Source organism: Pelodiscus sinensis, chromosome 3 (assembly GCF_052426305.1).
Source record: "Pelodiscus sinensis isolate ZL-2025 chromosome 3, ASM5242630v1, whole genome shotgun sequence".
NCBI classification, from domain to species: Eukaryota; Metazoa; Chordata; order Testudines; family Trionychidae; genus Pelodiscus; species Pelodiscus sinensis.
The window spans coordinates 70,916,221-70,936,675 of NC_143054.1; the positions used below are offsets into that span (position 1 = coordinate 70,916,221).

At 40.8% G+C, this 20,455-nt stretch overlaps 1 protein-coding gene across 6 annotated transcripts in view; it reads right to left on the reverse strand.

The window, feature by feature from the left end:
- The window catches only part of MMS22L (MMS22 like, DNA repair protein), a 135,839-nt gene that overhangs the window by 99,611 nt on the left and 15,773 nt on the right, over positions 1–20,455 (reverse strand). For all 6 annotated transcript variants that reach the window (XM_006118426.4, XM_075923917.2, XM_006118427.5 and 3 more), the window contains 6 exons: positions 17,146–17,233; positions 16,861–17,038; positions 13,711–13,804; positions 10,311–10,441; positions 5,241–5,354; positions 2,280–2,459 (listed from right to left, as the gene is read on the reverse strand). In XM_006118426.4, coding sequence (XP_006118488.3) covers positions 2,280–2,459; positions 5,241–5,354; positions 10,311–10,441; positions 13,711–13,804; positions 16,861–17,038; positions 17,146–17,233 — 785 coding nt within the window. The remainder of the gene's footprint in view (positions 1–2,279; positions 2,460–5,240; positions 5,355–10,310; positions 10,442–13,710; positions 13,805–16,860; positions 17,039–17,145; positions 17,234–20,455) is intronic.

Genomic DNA, 20,455 nt, shown 5'->3' on the forward strand with positions numbered 1-20,455 from the left:
TTATATGGGCAACAGAGGAACTGAACACAATTTTCCTGTTTAAATCTACGTGTAAGAAATGACTATCTTCTATGAGCTAAAGAAAAAAAAAAAAAACTAGAGCTGAACCCTATTTAGACTTCTAAAAGTTTCATATTAACCTCAAGGCCAAAACAGTTAATATTAAAAACTGAAACTCTTCCTCAGATGACACAGAACTAGAAGCAATTTCCACTAAGGACCATATAACCATCATTATTATACATCATCTCCCCTCCCCACTTTGATCACAGTTTAATAAGAGAAAGAACATGTATAATGAAGTCCTCTATCGCAGCTAGCTGTTAACCAACAAAGTAAGCTCAATTCATTCTGGATACAACTGCATTGACTTCAACAAGCTAACATCAGCTATTACTTGAGCCTCTTATTTTTTAGGAAAAGCAAAAAGGAGTCCTGTGGCACCTTATAGACTAACAGATATATTGGAGCATAAACTCTCATGGGCAAAGACCCACTTCGTCAGATGCATATAGTGGAAATTTCCAGAGGCAGGTATAAATATGCAGGCCAGAGATAAGGAGGTTAATTCAGTCAGGGAGGGTGAGGCCCACTTCTAGCAGCTGATGTGGAGGTGTGAACACCAAGAGAGGAGAAACTTCTTTTATACTTGGCTAGCCATTCACAGTCTTTGTTTAATCCTAAACTGATGGTGTTTTCAAATAATATATTTTTTCCTGACCTCATGCTCAGAAATAGATTTAACTGTTTTCATGATTTTTTTCAAAACAACAAAACAAACAAAAAACCTCCACAAAAAACTTATCCTACAGCAAACATCTAGCATGGGAAATGTCAGTCCAAATGGGTAACGTCTGGCAAAAAGTCATATATTGAAAACAGGATCTTCTAATGGAAAGAGTCAAGCAACCTTACTAGTATACAGTTTATTTAACAGTACGCAGCAACACTACATAACAGTTTAGAACAAGACATTTAAAAGTATATTAAATGCAATTTAAACTGCTAGGAAAGAATATAGGCAGAATGTAATTAGCCAGACTGGAATTCAGTGAGAGCATTAACATCCTTAACTCTTATGACAAGTGGCATTAATGACTGAGTGCATTCAATGCTTCGGGTTTACACCTCATTTGAAGGACAGAAAACCTACATCCAATGCAAATAATCATTCTAATATTATTCTAATTATTAGAATAATCGTTCAGTTATTGTAGCAGTAAACTCAATGAAGCAGTTAGGCTGAAGGCAGATAGCCTTAAAACATATGCTACAGCATTAAGAATCTGAACTGCTAATTCGCAGGACTTCCCGGAGTCCTTACTTGGGTTACTGACTGAAACTATGTTTTTTAGATCCACATACACAGGGCTCATGGAAAAGGCTGTACACAAGTACACTTTAAAATAACAAACCTTTAAAGGAACTTTGTAATGCAGACATGAAAAATTGTTGTAACAACACAATCATTTTTCAGTCACTACCTAAGTTTCCTTTAACCTGCGTAGTCGCCTGCGCAGAGGCTGAGGGTATCCTATCCATGGAGCTGGCCCAGCAGAGAGCTGCCATGAACAGGGAAGAGGTGCAATCCTGTGACCACACCAGCACCAGCAAAGAGCTGTGGTGGCCGGGGGTGAGGTGTGCTCTTTCAGCCCCAGTAGGGAGCAGCTGTGGCTCGGGGAAAGGTGCCCTCTCAAAAGCTCTGCCCCACTGTCCCCAGCAGCATGGACTTGCTGTAGCCAAAAGAGATGCACCCCGCTCTCCAGCCCAACCCAGTCTCACCAGAACTGCCACAGCCAGCAGAGAGGCACCACTCAAATGGTCGGGAGCTGCAGCAGTGAGAGTGGACTACTAGGAGACTTCTCTCCCAGGGGAGCTTATACCCAAAACCCATCATCCCCAGCCACAGCCTTCACTCCAACTTCCTGTCACAGCCCTATGTCCCTTTCTGAATCCCAATTTGCTCATTCACAGCCCCGCCCCAGAGCCTTAACTCTCAGCCACAGCATTCATCCCAACCCTGAGCTGCTTCCTAAACTTTGAACCCCTCGGTCCCAGCCCCACCCCCACCACTGATTGTCTATGTGCAGAATTAATTTTGTTGTGTGCACCAATATGGAGGCGATGAGTCACACATCTCCATATTAGTATATGTAACAAAATGTATTCCCCGCACATGGGCATACAAATTCAGAAGGAACACTGGGTCACTACTCCAGCACCAAATACCTGCATGGGATTACAGGTCTAAATAAAGTATTTAGAAAACACAAACCTACCTTTTCCTCTACATTTCCGTTACGGTCAAACTGGTAGAGTGATGCCAGATGAGTAATAATCCACCAGCTAAAACTTAATGGATCTTTGCACTGCGCTGGCTCAAAAACAGACATCCCTTCTGCAGTACTGGGCCTTTCAAAGACCTTCTTCAGAATTTTATTTACCCAGCTCCAAAAAGACTGCAGAGAAACAGAGAAAGCCAACCAAGTGTTGGCTGTGTTAAATGACTTTATACAGTAGAGTAGATTATATGATAGATGTATGCTATGTTAAAAGAGATTCCCCTCAATACTATCCTGTTAACTTAAGATCGTCATTTTGGTAGTAAAGGAAGCGAACAGGCTGACACTCAACATTGTAAATATTTTTTTAATAAGTGGCACCAAGTAAAATCTAGAACATTTTTATGATTTTATTCTTTACAAGTTAATTGAAGACAAGGAAAATAAAAGGAAGATCGCTGGGAGAACAAACTCCTAGAATTTTTACAGACGGGCTCAAAAAACACAGAGCAGGGGTCTAGAAGATGGTATATTCTACTATCCTCAAAATAATGAAGACAACATAATTGTCTTACACTGGTGTGGTCTGTAACTGTCCTAACAGAACTATTTAAACCATCACAATGAAAAACAGTTTATGAAAATATTACTTTAAAAAACAGGATTAGAACACAACATATGTAAAATAGAACAGGACCTGTAGAAATTACCTAGCTCTCAAAATGGAGTAACAGTTTGACTGCAGCTTTTATCGCAGATAAATAATTATATGAAATAGTATTAGCTAGGGAGAGATCTAGTAAGAGAGGGCAAAGCCTACACGTGATATATTTTAATAAAAGGGGATAACCTGACATGTTTATATGTATTATGGTCTGGTTAAAAGCACTGAATGGGGACTCAGGACATCTTCTCAGAATCTCTAGCTCTGCCACAGCACATTGGGAAGGAAGGATTGTTCAGTGGCTGGTGCAATAGCATGAGAAGTGGAAATCTCATGTTCAATTTCTTTTTCCATCACAGACTTCTTTTGTGCCCTGGGGCAAGTCACTTAATCATAGAATCATGGAACTACCAGGCTGGCAGGACCACAAGAAGTCATCAAGATCAGTCCACTGAGCTGAAGCTAAGGATGTTAGCATGTAATCATTTACATGATTAATCGATAAGCCTGGGCTTACCGGTTAATCTTAATGACTACACGCAACCCCCACATCTCCCCACCAGTATGCATGGGAAGCTGGCTTTTAAGCTGGATTTCTGGTTGTGCCAGTTCCATGGAGCTACCTTCCTCCCTCCCGGCTGCCTCCCACAGAGAAAATTTCAGCAGATACACCTTTAGACAAATAAGCACATTTTAACACCCCTAGCTGAAGCCTTAGCAAGTAATCTAAGATTATCCCTGAGAGGAGTTTGTTCAAGCCATTCCTAAACCCTCTAAGTGATGGGAATTTCACATTCTTCCCTGGAAGCTTGTTCCAGAGCTTAATTATCCTTATAGGTAGAAAGTTTTCCTACTATCTGACCTAAATCTCCTTTGCTACAGATTAAGACATTTAATTCTTGTCCATTGAAGAGAGGACATGGAGAATAGTTGATCACTATCCACTTCATTATTTTAAAACTTAACAGGTTCCCCCCTCTGGTCTTCTTTTCTCAAGATTAAATGTGCCCAGGTACTTTTTAACCATTCCAAACCATTTATCATATTCATTGTTCTCCTCTCAAGACTCCCCAATTTGTACATATCGTTTCTAAAGTGTGGCACCCACAAATGGGCACAGCTCTCCTACTGAGACCTCACCAATGTTGAGTAAAGTAGGACAGTTATCTCCCTTGCCTTACGTACGACACTTCTTTATAATATACTCCAGAATGTTACTGGCTTTTTACGCAACTGCAACAAATTGACAAGCCATATTCAATTTGTGATCAACTGTAACCTATACAGCCTTTTCAGCTGTATTACAACCTAGCCAATTATTCTCCATTTTGTAGTTGTGCATTTTATTTTTTATTTCCAAGAGAAGTACTTTGCTCTTGTCTTTACTAAATATCAAGCTTGCTGAACTCATAAGAATTCTCCAATTTGTCAAGGTCTTTTGAATTCTAATTCTGTCCTCCAAAGTGCTTGCAAACCCTGCCAGCTCAGTGTCACCTGCAAATGTTAAACATACTCTCCATTATTTTATCCAATTCATGCACATCTGTGCCATTTTGAAAATTGGGAATAACATTCCTCTATTCAACTGCCTTTTGTCTGTCTTGTCCAATTACATTATAAGATCTTCAGGGCATAGACTGTGTTATGCTCAGCATTTGTATAACTCCTAACACTGAGCTACTGTAGTATAAGTAATTAACAATAATAAAATTTTCACCAAGAGACTTTATAGCTGCTCATATTAAAAAGTCTGAATACACTACCATGAAACTGTTTGGTTATATCTTACTGCAACGCACAAACCCCCTTGAAAGAAGAAATTTTATAAAGATTGGCAGCTTTCAAAGAAGACTTTCTGAAGTGTCTTCTAATAATTAGTTAAGGACTGACTGCAGCTGGGCCTTGCAAAGCTTCCCAATGATGCGTTTAAGTGTCAGGGAGGTCAGTTATGCAAGGGCTACGTCTCTTCTCTTTGATCCCCTTTCTGCCACAATGCACAGTACAGCCTCAATTGCCTCACTTTCCTAAAAACTGGAACTGCTCCCTCCTCAATACCCTGGGTCACTCTCAAGGAGTGGCGGCTACGGTGGGGTAGCTGGCATTTTCTCTGGTATGTCAGGGAAAATACTCTCTCCTAAATTTCCTGATGGGTCAGTGCAACTTTGCATCATGCTGGATGTGAACTAATGCTAAATTTGGTAACTGACCAATCAGTATTGGATGTTGAATGTTTTGGATATAAGCAAACACTTTCTATGTTCTTATCCTATGTGGGCAGCAATGTTCCCACTTACCTCTGTATGAGAACCTTTACTTCTGTGGTCCAGCAGCTGAATAAGCAGAACCCATAATTCCTTAATGCAGTTGCAAGGGTAGTGGTGACTGGTTAGAGCCTCTGATGGTCTAACCTGGTGAAGAAAATATGAAGTCCAGTCACTCACAGAGCAGTGGGGTTTTTGAAGTTGCATTTTACATACAATATTAATATTCTGGCTCTATTTGTTTGAACTTGGAATTTATACACAATTATAGAGGATTCCTGTGAAGCACAATGTACAATTCCATTAACATATTTTAAAAAATCATGCACAGAGCAAAGGAACCATTTTCTAACAACATACAGTGCAGGTAACATTACTTTAAAGCTTTTACTGAACAAGTTTCAAATGATTTTTCAACAAATATGTAATAAGCGAAAGGGATTTTCTAAAAACTAAAGAAAAGAAATAGTAGTAAATACCAATTCATGGTCTACTAGTGAGGAAGAATGATTGATTAGATTCATAGGATGTTCCTGGGAAGAGAAGAAAAAGCTTCCAATGATTTCATATTTATTATTTTTAATATGACAAATCCTTTAATGATTATGTAAAATACTCACAGAATAGCCTTTGTCCATGTGAGGATAGTTTTTGTTCATGTGAGGATGTAGGGGGGACACCCTACAATTTAGGGAACTCTGGCTTAGACTACCGATAGCATTTAAGCATAACTTTGCTTATTCTGTATGTCAGGGTTCTGTACATTAATTGACCAAATTTACAGGTATCAGAAATAGAAGCTTAGGCCCTGGTAAACTAGCATGAGTCAGTTTTTCTTATCTAAACCAGGGACAGAAAGGGGAATGGAGTAGGAAAAGTAAACAGGAGAATATAAGAAGTTGAGAAACAAAACAGCCCCCTTTCACACACACTTTATCTTATATATTCTCTGGTTTGTTCTTTTTCTTGATACCTCCATGCTTTACTGTCCCATCAGCATGGAAGCTGCATTCACACTACTCTTTGTATCTTTCTAAATTTGGAACCCTGATTAAGTATATTTAAGGTTAATTCACACAACGTAATCATGATCACCACAATTTTCCTCTAACAGGAAAGTTGTAAAAGCTAGTATGTGTGAAATATGTAACAATTAGAAGACTGTAGTACACATCTAGCAAGTAATAACTTCAATTATGAACAAAATATAATATTTGATATGACAGGCTTTTCTTCTTAATCATCCATGTGATCTAAATTATCACTAGGTGGAATTGCAGCCACACATAGTTACTAAGTATCACTTATTTATTTCACATAAATGATGTGGTGCTGTTGTGGTCCTTTCTATTGTGTCACAGTTGTTTGCTATCAAAACAACAGATACTTACCCTAGAATATTGGTGATTCTCAGAGATGTTATCACATGCACTTCCTATGCACCAGATTGGAGTTTTGAACAATGGGTCTTTTGGGGTAGTACTGCCTCATGCCTTCCCGCGGAAGCATAAAAGGCAGAGCAGCTGTGACTTTCCCTTAATATGCTAGCAATTCAAAGTCTACATTTATGGCAGGTTTGGGGATCCAAACTGAAAGAACCACATTTATGCACAGTAAATAGCCATTATTCTTCAACTACATACCATAGTGGATCGCTCTGTAGGTGACTGGCAAGCAATTTCCTTTCTAGTGGGAATGAGGAGTTTCAGCTGTATAGATCAGATAGCGATTGTAGAACTGCACTCTCAAATTTGTTATCAGACCTGCTGCTAAATAGTTTGCTCCACATTGATGCTTTGTCTGATGTTGACACAAGGAAGAGGTACAAGAGCTATCTGATAATGTGTTGAGCTATATTGTTTAATCCCTTTGGATATTTTCTATGATGAAACAGCCTTATCTTTGAAGTCCATCACTGTTGAATACAACCTACTGGCTACAACCAATAAGGCTCTGGAGATATCCAAAATTTCTTTTTTTCTTGGTCTATCTTGTTAGGATCCACCACTTAACAACCAGTCATCCAGATATGGGCAGAGATTCATATTTTTCCTCCTTACATTTGTTGTCACATTGCTAAGTACTTTGTAAAGACTCTCAGCACTGTGGAGAGTTCAAATGACAATACTTTGCACTGGTTAATGGTTGGGCTTCGAGTGGCTAGTCGGATGGCACTGTGGAAATACCTGTTCTGTAAGTCATGAACCAAACTTGAGCCTTCAGAGGTGGAATAATGGAAGTAGACATTGCCATTCTGCATCTCAGGCAGGGTATGTATTTGTTTAGTTGCTTCCAATGCCAGTCTGTCTACTAACATCTGAAATGTTATACACAAAATTTGGTAAGAGGTGATGCGTAAAGTCTGGAATTTTCTATCTGTAGTAAATAAGAAGAATATAAATTTGAGTAAAATTAAGCTCATGGTCTAGATACATATTAGAGAGTTCGTGCATCTGTCTGTTCATGAGTCCATCCATCTGTGAATCCCTTTGTTCAAGAACTCCTCCTAAATAGCAAGATCTAGAACCACCAAATTTGATATGCAGCTTCCTCTTATCTTAACTTCCTAAAGCAAGGTCAGGGCTTGGTTGTGCCAGGAACACAGAATTAAAAACTGACTGAGAGCCAAGTTATCAATAAATGAACTGAACCCCCAAAAAGCCTCCTGGAGTTATGAAGCCTGCTTAATCAAGGATACTCCAGCTGTTGAGTCTCTCTCAATACAGCGAAAATGGTCTATTGAGGCAGAAGTTTGTATGATTTACAATAGGGATCTGGGTTGTGGATCCCTAGCGATTATAGCATGGTCCTAGTAGCTTACAAGGAGTGGAGCATTTCATCTGTTTCACAGCTAAAGACCTCCATCCCTTCAATGGGTAGGTTCTCTAGTGTGCATCACCACTCTTTCAGGAGGCTGGACATGTAGAGCCACTCCTATGGATACAGCTATGGACATAGATCTGACAGGCATAAGTTACAACCATCCATGGTTGCTGGTCAGGCAGTCTTTGTGATGACTTGGTCCTCCTTCATGATCTCTCCAAGAGCCTCCCTATTATCTAGTGGAAGCTTTGGCAGGAAAGGGCCACTGTCTCCCAAGTGAGAAAATTATATTTTGTGAACAGGGCCTAATATTCATGATGTACAACTGTAGTGAGCTGACAGTGGGACTGGGAAGGTGGGGCAGGGAACGTATCCAGGGAACCCCACATTGGTGGGAAGGCTGTGAACTCTTGCTGTCTTTAGAAAGAAAATGGAACCCAGCTGTGTGCATCCTCTTTAATCTTCGCCGGGGTTGCCCTCCTTATCAACAAGGGCACACTAGAGACTGCAAAGAGGATACTGGTGGACCGTGACAACTCTTCCTTCCTCATCTTAAGGAAATGAAAAGAGGTATCAGGTGCCTCAAAAGGGATTTGAATAGTTCTTTGCCCAAGATCATTTATATTTCCGGATGCAGGAAAAAAAAAAAATCAATATCTACAGAGGGTACTTCGAAAGAGAATAACTAAGAAACTAGACCTCTTTGGGTACAAAACTTACTCCTCTCTTCATTTACCCCCTCTTCCCTCCCAATTGGCAGTCTTGGGGGGGGGGGGAAAGGAGGAAGGGGCAAGATATTTCTCTGGGGGCTTCTGCCTACAGGCTGAGGTTTGGCTCTTGGTTCTCCTTCCCTTTTGCAAGATAAGCAAGATCCAGCTGGAAAAAGTACCAGTCTCTTAGGCAGCCACTAGAGAATCAGTAGTAAGGACTCAATCTAACAAGACTCTATTGGCCCTTTTCAAGGCTTACCTTTAATTCCTCTTGTTGGGGCATGTTCTTCTACCACTTGCCAGGGTGGTTTCGGGAGCAGTGGTCTCCTCCTCAAGAGTGAGGTCATTCTACCTCCAGCAGTCCCTTGGCAAAGCAACCATCTCCTTATTCAACTCCCTTTCTTGTGGGGAGTCTTCCCTTCTTTCGTGCTCATCTTACTTCAGGCTGAGTAAGCCTTGAGGATTTGTCTCACTAGCTTGGAACAGGCCTGGATGAGTTTGGTAGCTTCCTTCATACCAGAGTGAGGGTGTGTTCCTTCACACCACCCTTTATCCTCTCATGTAGGAGTACAAGGGAAGCACAGGGTTCAGGCATGGCCTAACTGGAACAATGCTATTCAAAAGACTCAGATTTTGCACGCATGAGACATGTGAATCTAGAGAGGGATCCACAGTGACAACATGTCAAAGAAGAATGTAAGATATAACTACTGGCTGGCATATAAGCCAATTAGACTTCCTAGGTTATAATTGCTGGTGACAGGAGCCTGTGAAAAAGAAGTCAGTGCACCAATGTAATTGGAAGAAAAAAAAAGTTACACAAAGAGCACATCTACACTGCAGCTGGGCACATGCTGCTCTGGTACACAAAAAAGTACTAGCTCTGCTCAATTAATGTGGTAAAAATAGCAGCGTAGCCAGGGTAGCATGGGTGGGAATTCAGGCACACACAAGAGGTCCAGGCTGGTTTGTACTTGGGTGGTAAGTGCAACCCGCTGCTCATGTTACCTTGACTATCCTTCTATTTTTAGCATGCTAGCTTGAATTCAGCTAACACTTATCAGTCTACCTAAAGTTTTCCTTGGCAAATGTACAGGATCTGTTACAAAAAGAAGAGGTTGCTGAAATAGGTGTGGTGTAAATAAACTGTAACATGGAAATGCACATCAGTGCCCAGTTAACTTACTGCCAAGATTTTAGTCACTATTTTTGTTCCTTTTGAGAGAGTTTGGAAAAATGTTGTCTGCATCTACAGCCCCGTTAGGCATGAAAGCAGCATAGTGAACTTATAAAATGTGGCATATACTTCAGCTCTGTACACGGTGCATTTCAAAATTACCCTCCCATCAGTTGCCAGATGCTCATAAATAATTACAATACAATATGAGTTTCCAACAAAGAAAACACTGAAAAAAATTGGGTATATTAAACCAATGGTAAAATTGTAAAACGGCAATAACAAGGGACTATGTTTTCCTAAGCATCAGTATAGCACCTAACACAAAACAGCTTTGATTATGATTGGGGCTTTCAAATGCTTTCTGCATACAAAAAAAAAAAAAAAAGATACCTTTGTATATTTGTTGATTGACAAACTTATCAGATCGCAGAAGAGGTTCTCACAGTGTGCTTCAAATAAACTGATATTGGTTAAATTTTCTCCTGTTAAGTTCATGAACTGGTGAGCATACACAATTTGTCCTAAAACACATCAAAAGATCATAGTTCCTTAATATACAGAGACAGTCATACAGATAACTAAGGAAGGAGTACTAGATATCAGTACTAGATACCTTGGACAGTTCATAAGGCCTTAGCTTACAAAGCCTCCAGATGCAGGGCTCCTGCTGACATCAATGGAACAAAAATTTTGCAGAACTGGATCAATATTTTATTGTCGAAGATTTAAAACTAATGACAAAATTCCTGCTAATTTTTATGGGATCAGAGTTTTACCTGGATTACTTTGGGGGAGGGAGGGAAAGGGACAAGAGCCTAGGAGTACCACAGGGCACAGAGGATACAAGGTCCAGTAAAATGTATGCATAGACTACAGTCTGGCTGACTGAGTTTTAATGCTAAAGCACATGCCCACCAATATGCAGAAGGTATACTGGGTTCCCACACAGAATCTGATAAAGAATTAACAGCTCTCAAGAATTAAATGGCTTTTCAAATTGCTTTCTCAGGGAAAAAAATTAATAGTATCATTCTGTTTCAAGGAACTCAAAATTCAAATTTCCCCCAACAACAAATCCACTTATTTTTTTAAAAAATAAAATTATGTTGAAACCCTGATGAATGATTATCACACTGCTTTTCATTACCTCCCATCTCTCTCTCTGCTTATATGCATTCTCTCTGTTTAAATTACAAGCTCTATGAGGAAAGGACCTTGCCCTCTATGACTTGCATACAGCTGGTGTTTATTTTAAAAAAGTAATATAACTCTCTGCCAGAGTTTGGAAAGAGTTCTCAAAAGATAAAATACTTAACTCTCCCCCTTCACACATGTCTCTCTATCTTCATTATAAAACTGCAGAGCCCCACATACACAAGATGTACTTTTTTTGGATACCACATCCATAACTGAATTGCTGAACAAAATCAAAGACAGGAATATTTTAGAAGACTAGCAATACCAGGCCTGCCAACTGGGGCAAGGCGGGAGGAGAGGGGAGGCTTTACCGCAGCAGTGGCAGGAGCCCTGGGACCTCAAAATCACCACTGGAGCACCACACTCCGGGCGGCTCTCAGGGCTACATGGCAGTGGGATGGGGGGCAGGAGCGGCACTGAGGGCTGCCAGCACCCAACCTCACCGTCTCTGGGAGCACAGAGAGGATCCCCACAAATACCTTGCCCAGAGGCCCAGCAAGTCTGTCAGCTCCTCTGGACGATAAGTGACCAAGCACACGTACTGCTCTCAGTGACACAATGAGGCATTGTTATTAATTTAATAGCAGCTGCATTGGGTCTCAAGTAACTGAGCAATGAAGTGTCTAAAGTTTTTTGTACATCATTTTAAAAAAAGCCAATTATATAAAAGTTTAGAAATTCATTGCCTGAGCGCAGCTTGTATCAAAGTTAAGCTTACTGAATTCAAGTGAACATACATTTTATAATAACTGTTTTTGCTGAAAAAACTTATTATACATCTTACCCCAATACATTTTGAACAACCAGGTAATATATTTGCTATGGGCCAAATTCTGACACCTTTTCTCAAGTTGATCAACACCTTATTCTATTAGTGTTTCACTGAGGTCAGGTTAAGTTCTGCTGAAAGATAAATGGGATTCTCAACATGAATTAAGGTCGCAGAATCTGCCCTTTCATGTTTCTTTATAGCCTTCTTACATGTATAGTGCTATATGAATGTCAAGTATTATTACTCCAATTGGTACATGTTAAATATTCCGGTATAGACAAAGCATGTATTTGATTTTCCATAACACTTCATTATGAGCAGAAACTTAACAAGAAGTCTTATGGCCTCTTTCACACCACCCCCCACAAAGGCAGGAGCTGAATTACTAAAACAAGAGCTGGTTCTCAAATACCTGAATGTCTACATTCCTGTAACTGTTGCAATGTTGTTGTAAACATATGTACCAGCCTTAGACCATTATTTAGAAGCTCTATATGAATGTGAATTTCAATGCAATGTGACAACAGTTAGAGAAAGGGGATAGAAATAGTATTCTAGAGTTATTTTTTGTGCTTGACTTTGCTGACATACAAATGAACAATACATAAATAATCCTCACTTTGTAACTTATTGCCCCTTTTTGTATTTCAACCATTTTTCTCTAGCAAGCTGAATTGCTTTGAAGCTGGTTTCTTCAACTGCATTCCATGACCTTTTAGTTTTTAGTTTAGTTGCTACCATAAACAGCTTAATAGTTTCAGTCTGCTCCTTGCCCTTTAAAACCACTAAAAAAATAAACCCCACACATATTGCTTTGCCCTTTTCTCACTATATTTTCATACACTTCTTTGGCCAAAGTCTCTCTCTCGTCTCCAATAGTGCCTCAATAGCCGTCTGTGGATAAAAATGTGGATTATTTTTTTAAAATCAATCACAAAATCTCCTCAAGAATCCTAATCCGTGAAGTACAGACATGCTGCTTGGAACTGGTAAGGAAGTTTCCTCTTTTAAAATCGTGCCCTCAAATAACAAAACCGAATTTCTCAGTGGACTTCACTATTCTCTTCAAATCTGTACCAGTCATGCTTAGATACCCTTTCCACTTATTCAGCCAGCCAATGGGGGAAGGGAGAAGTAAAGTGAACAGTTGCCCCGGGACCAGAGATTCAAAGGGGCTCAAGGCTTCCAGCCTCTGCAGCTGCTACTGCAGTAGAGGCCAGAGCCCCAAGCCCCTTTAAATCAAAACCTGGGGGTGGTGTGGGGAACTCCAGGCAGTGATCAGTGCTGCCTGCCCTGGCCCTGCCCCTTCCAGGAGCATAAGGCAGGGTGGAAGAAAGAGGCCTACCACACACATCTTGCTCAGGGGCCTCAGAGGCTGTCAGCCCTTCTAGCCGTGTTTAATTTTTGCAAGTGACTCAGTCATTTGACGTTTCAAGAGAAAATACTTTGATGTCTCAGTCTAATCCCAGTACCACAAATCCACGATTCAATTTGATTTGTCAACCTTCATTAGGACAGGATGAAGACTGGATTAGTAAGCATACTGTACATCCAAATTGAGATGCACTAGCTGAAGTATGTCGGAAAACTTGGACATAACCTGCCCTCACTGCTTTTGATTGTAGTCAATATCTCTAACAGTGACCAAAAAGTAAATGCAGAAACTTACACCCAAAGAAAGTAAAATAATTTGAACAGCTTCAGATTAGAATCTTATATAACGGAGGGAGAGGGGAACAGGTTGGGAAGGAGGGAAAAACTAAATGACTAAAAAAAAAAAAATGCAGAGCAAAAACATGCACCATAAACAGATGGACTTACGCAGCATCTTCTCGCCTAGGATATGAAGAATTTCCAGCACTAGCCAATGGATATCCAAGTGGAGATGCAGCAAGTGCCATGATGGAGGAAACAGCTGTGAGAAGAGAGAATTTTTTTTCCTAATTTCATATTTCGTAAGCAAGGCCTGGATCATATCCTAAGCACTATGCGGACAGGCAGACTCCTATGTCCATGTGGATTCGCACAGATATCAAATATCAAATTAAATGATTCAATTATTTAACAATTACTCTTCTATTTAGAGCAGGTTCATAAAATCATTAATCTAAACTCAGAACATCTTAGTTCCAACTGAACAGATGAAGCACCACCAACTCTACGTGTCCCCTTCTAACACACACATTAAAGAGCAAGAATTGGTAATGGACCATAACTATGATTAGCTTTTTCATTTGGAGGCAAGAGTACTAAACCACTTTAACCTCTGAAATCTCAGAGTTATTCAAAGTGTAATGAACCCATCATTAGAAAAAAAGAACATCAACTCTTTATCAATCCTTGTCCCAAACAAACTGAATGGCAGGAATCTAAATACAATTCCTTATCATAAGTATTTTCTTTCCTCATAATGATTTGAATAGTGCTGCCAGCATAGAATCCCTTTTAAACAACAGAAAATACAAATATTCTCTTATCACAACTGGACACATCTAACAACAGTATAACATGTTAGTCTGCTAAGTGTTCCAGAAAGAGATTATGTTATTGCAGTTTTCTCCTTCACAAAGATGTTCTTCTTAGAATTTGTACCTCTTCTAGTTGGCAACTCAAGAATTTTCACTGCCACCGTGGATAAACACCATGGATATCTCGGGACCAGAGAGTCCCAGATTTTAGAGGTTCAACCTGTCTTAGATTTTATTTGCACAGTATCAAATAAGGATTCCAACAGGCATAAATATTGTACAAAGAAAATACAAGGTCTAATATGACCAAAGTCAAAACATAATTATCTGTGTTTGAGCAATATGGGCTGTTACTTAACTAATAAGTGCATAAGAACAAGCGACTGCAAACAAGGGACCATGATGGGGAAGATGGAGATCCTCCTGCTGCACAAGCAAGGTGAGAGTACTAATCTTTGGGTGAGCTGAGTTTGTTTATCTGTTTGGCTACGTCTACACTGGCGCATTCTCATGCAAAAACTCTTTTGCGGAAGAGTTCTTCTGCAAAAATTCTTCCAGAAGAGAGTGTCTACACTGGCATGTGCTTTTGCACAAGAGATGTTCTTTTGCGCAAGAGCATCCATGCCAGCATAGACGCTCTCTTGCGCAAGAAAGCTCCGATGGCCATTTTAACCATAGGGCTTTCTTGCGCAAGAAATTAATGTTGCCTGTCTACACTGGCCTCTTCTGGAAGAGCTCTTGCATAAGAGGGCTTATTCCTGAGCGGGAGCATCAGCGTTCTCGTGCAAGAAACCCTGATTTTATACATTAGAACGTCAGTTTACTTGCGCAAGAACACGTGGCCAGTGTAGACAGACAGCAAGTTTTTGCACAAGAGCAGCCACTTTTGTGCAAGATCGCACCAGTGTAGACACAGCCTTTGTGTTTTTCTATCTAGGTATGTCTACACTACCCCGCTAGTTCGAACTAGCGGGGCAATGTAGGCATACCGCACTTGCAAATGAAGCCCGGGATTTGAATTCCCCGGGCTTCATTTGCCTAAGCGGGGAGCCGCCATTTTTAAAACCCCGCTGGTTCGAACCCCCTGCAGCGCGGCTACACGGGGCTCGAACTAGGTAGTTCGGAATAGGAATCCTAGTCCGAACTACCTAGTTCGAGCCCCGTGTAACCGCGCTGCACGGGGTTCGAACCAGCGGGGTTTTAAAAATGGCGGCTCCCCGCTTATGCAAATGAAGCCCGGGAAATTCAAATCCCGGGCTTCATTTGCAAGTGCGGTTTGCCTACATTACCCTCCTAGTTCGAACTAGGAGGGTAATCTAGACATACCCTCTTTCAGCTTATTTAAGTTACAGGGTCAGTTGGGATTGTGTGACTGGGGAGGTTTGAGCTTATGTTCCTTGGATCATCCTCAATCTTTGATCAATGTGAATCAGCCTTCTGATCACCCTCCTGCTGTGCTATTAGCCAGGGGACAGAAATGGTGTCCCTGGCCTCTGTCTGCCAGAGGCTGGAGATGGATAGCACGAGATAAATCGCTTGATCACTGTCTTCGGTCCACCCCCTCCGGGGAACCTGGCGCTGGCCACTGTTGGCAGACAGGCTACTGGGCTAGATGGACCTTTGGTCTGACCCAGTACGGCCATTCTTATGTTCTTATGATTAATGAGGGGGACAGAAGGCCTTAAAAACCAGCAGCTAAGCAATCAAGGGGAGCTCGTAAAATGGGGACTGCCAACAGGAAAGTCCAAGAGGAAGACTTAATATAATCACTATGGTTAGGAAGGGCTGAATCACCAGTGCCAATGCTGCACATGTCTTCTCCAGAAAACCTAACCATGGATGCCTCTATCCAGATCCTGGTGTCAATTTTCAGACTGTGGCCTGCTGTTCCCACTCACAGAGCACCAGGCTGGGGGAACCATCCAATGTGAAAGGGGACTGGCTCCTAGAATCTCTCAGGAAGCACGTGGGAAAGCTATGGGAGGAGGTGGCTCTGCTGAGGAATATCCAAGCCAGGAGAAATTCCTTGAGAGAGTATTCATGTAGAGACATTCAATGCTGAGGAAGCTGTTCAGCTACAAAAGACTGCTGTCACACCAGGGGGAGGGAGATATGGCTCTGCCACAGGGACAACACTAGGTACAGGATATTTTTGGCAGGAGGCAATGCTTCACCCCTACTCCATCACCATGATAGCTGGGCTAGGAGAACCATAATGCTAATCCAGTACAGAAAAAAAACCAGCCTAAGAAGGTGATGGAATCTCCACCACTGCAGATTTTTATATACAGGTGAGACAGACACCTGACAGGGATACTCTAGAAAAAAATAGTCCTGCCATGAGTACAGAGGGTGAGACTAGAAGAACTCTTGAGGTCCCTTCCACTCCTATGATTCTATGACATTCATACCCATTTCTAAAATAAAACTAATTGTTATTCATCATAATTTGTAAGAGTTAAATCTGGATTTTTACATTGTGTATTAAAAAAATCTCTCAAACCTTGGCCTGATGTTGAATGGTAAATGCTCCTAAGATACCACTTGGGAGTTCATACAGATGTCCAATCTGTAAGGTCAAGGAATGAAGCTCCTCAACCAGGACCGAAGGGAGCTGGATTTCTAGTTCTTCATATGGATGGAGTAGCCCATCATCCTCTGTTTTGTGAGATTCCAAGTATCTGAATGAACAACACAAGATATAATTAGAGGATGCATAAAAGATGGTTATGCAAAACTAAATACTCACAATAAGTTAGCTAGTAACTGAAACTGCATGTCATCTCACCTGAAAATGAACACCTTCACATAATGCAGAAATACAATACACTGTTGTCTAATGTTGCCTGCTTCCGAGTGTAGGTTTGCTGCCTGACCTGAAAATAAAAACAGAAAATTATCAGGGTAAGGGAAAATCACTTCTTTACTATTATGAAGATTTCTTCTGAATGACACACTGTAGCGGTCAAAAATATTTTACAATAAGTATCAAGAACAATTCTGTTTAAACAGTGTCATTCAATTGCAAGCAAAACATTGTGTTAACAATTTTTCCCTGCTAAGTATTCTCCATACAAACTATCACAAAACGTGGTAAAAATAAAGGCAGAAGAAAGAGGAAATGTTATACATAATTCAGAACAGTGGAACTCATTCATATGATCTTCATTTTTTCCCCTTGACTTGTAAATTAAAAGGCAAAAAAGCACAACTTTAGAATCTATGAAGATATAAACAAGCATTCTTATGGGTTAGTTGTAATAAGGAGAGCATAGAGAATGAAAAAAACATGGTCATCAGACAAATTCCTAGACTAGGGCTACTCAATATGAGGACTATGGTCCGCACGCGGCCCGTGGCCCGTTTGTTTGCGGCTTGTGGTGCAGTCTGGATTTACACAGGGCTCAGCACGCAGGTGGGATCCTTTGAGCATAGTGATGAGTCTCCCAAGCAGGGTGAGCATTGAAAGATGCAAGCGGATGGGCTGGCTGGAACAGACGGGTACAGGGTGTTGGCATTTCTAGCCCCCAGGGAAGAGGTGTCAGGAGTGCCAGGGCATTGTGGGAAGTGCTTTGTATTCATGCCCGTCAGTGTGAAAGAAGCTATTAGCATATATATATTTGCATGTACATGCAACCACTCTAAGCTGCAGCCCTCGGCATGTGCTGTGAGTATCATTGTGGCCCTCGGGGCTTCCAAAGTTGAGTAGCCCTGCCCTAGACAGACTATATGAGCACTGAAGCCCAAAAGCATTTTAAGAAGCTGCATTTCAACTGTATGGAATGGGAAGGAAGGGATATGGTTTTGGCAGTAGAGCAGAGACTGCCCCTCTGCCATGTATATTAGCCAAACTAGACAGCTTCTATGACAAAGGATTAATGGACACGAATCAGATATTGAAAATGGTAACACACAGAAACCTGCTGGGGAACATTTCAACTTGCCCAGGCACTCATTAAAGGATTCTAAAAGTTACTATACTATTACAAAGCAATTTCAAAAACCAGCCTGAGAGAAAAGCTGCAGAACTCAGTTCCATTACAAGTTTGACACCTGTAATCAAAGTTTGAACAAAGACCTGACCTGGATGGGCCACTACATTCCACACCCTAATGACATAAAAAGCAAAGCACTGGGTAATTATAGATCACTCTATTAGCCTCATTTAGCACACTCTAATGGACAATATTTTTTCCTATTTTTTTCCTTCTCTTCCTCCGCCCCCCCTCCCCCTCCCAATCCCTCTCTCTGTTATTTATTTGTACCCTGGATCCCTTACTCCATTCATCTGAAGAAGTAGGTTGTGCCCATGAAAGCTCATGATACCACCTACATTTTTATTAGTCTCTAAGGTGCTGCAGAACTATTCATTTTTCTTTAAATTTTTTCCAGTTACAGACTAACATAGCTACCTGTCTGAGACAATTAAATTTTGTTTTAAGGTTTACATTTATACATGTCATGACACTAACTCAAGTGTGTGACAGGTTGTACTTGGCCTTTACAGCTCCCTACAGGAGGCCACAAAATTCTACTACATCCCATCCTAGGAAGCAGCAAAATGACAAGAAAGGAGCAATGAAAGTGAATACTACAGGACTACCTAAAGAGCAGCCAATCAAAGCCCAGAAGACTCAGCTGAAAAGAGCTGCAGGGTTTCAGCAGCAACTGGCTAGGACCAGAGGAATGAGAAAGGGAGTGATTTTCTTGCCAAAGGTGCATGAGGGATAGCTAGAGTTTAGTTTTGGCTGGGTTTGCTTAAGTTAGGTTTTCAGAGAGAAAGAGAAAGGGGTCTTGATGTAAGAATGAAACTAAAAAGGGCCAGGTAAGAGGCAGCCCAGGAAGGAAGGAACAATGAACTGAAATCAAGTAGGGTGCAGCTGTTGTTTATGATGCCCCTGCATTGGAAAGCAGAGTAGTGGGTAGGCCTCAATTTCCCCACCAGATATAGTGCCATAAACCTCAAGAAGGGGGCAGAAGTTATTTGAGAGCCTGAACACAAGGCTGAATTTCATGGGCCAAGAGTTGGGGCAGAAGATGCCAGTGAGGAGTTCATTAGAAGAAGTTCATTTGTATGTTGTGACTAGGCTGGAGGTCTGAACTACAGAAGATCTACCTGAATTGACTAGCAACCTGCAAGAAGTGATGGCATGAGAAAGACTGCAGTACCAAACCCATCAATTAAAAGGCACTCAAGAGTTGAGTACCCCCATTATAAAATATTATGTTGAAAGTGACCTAAAATATCAACCATAAAAATTTGAAGGAGAAAAAGGATCTTTACACACTTGTCACATCTCAGAGATTTCTCCAAAGCTACAGAGAGAAACGGAGGACAATATGGCTTGGTTGGATATACCATTACAACCCATCTCCTGGGCCCAAACTAAATTTCTGGGATGATGAAAACAAGTTTGGCCAATTTCTCCTGCCAATACTCAGAATGCATGTGCACTCTGGCCAAGTGGGGCAGAAAATTTAATCCATCAGCTTTGCAGTTATCTTCAGTAGAGTAAATTGTTAGATGCTCCATTTTCTAACATTAGGTCTAGTACCAGTTGAACCTCATTAATCTAGCATCCTTAAGACCTGACCGGTTCTGAACCAGACAATTTGAAAGACCACTGGAAGTCAATATTTAGCAGCATTACCAACCCTTCCACTGCTTATTAGGCCCTTAGAAGACATTTAGGGATAAATTAGAGATTAAATACAGCACACAACACTGAGAACCAGGACTGATAACTGTAAACAAACTTTATGGGACCATGGAAAACTTGGCCACACCCATGATAAGTGGACATCCAGCTAACTAAAATCATGCCAGACCATGGATGTTGCCAGACCAGAGTATGCTAGACTAGAAAGGTTCAACCTGTAATAATATTTATTATAATAAAATAAATAATAATAATAATAATAATATTTGATCAAAGAACAGTCAAAGGCTTTACAAAAATGTGTCTTGGTGTGTGACTTCAGGGACTGCATGCATCTCAGGGCCTGGACCACATCTTTAGTCAACCTTGTCACTTCAACAGAACACTCCCACATGCATTTCTTACATAAATGAAATCATTTTACTATACCAATGATCG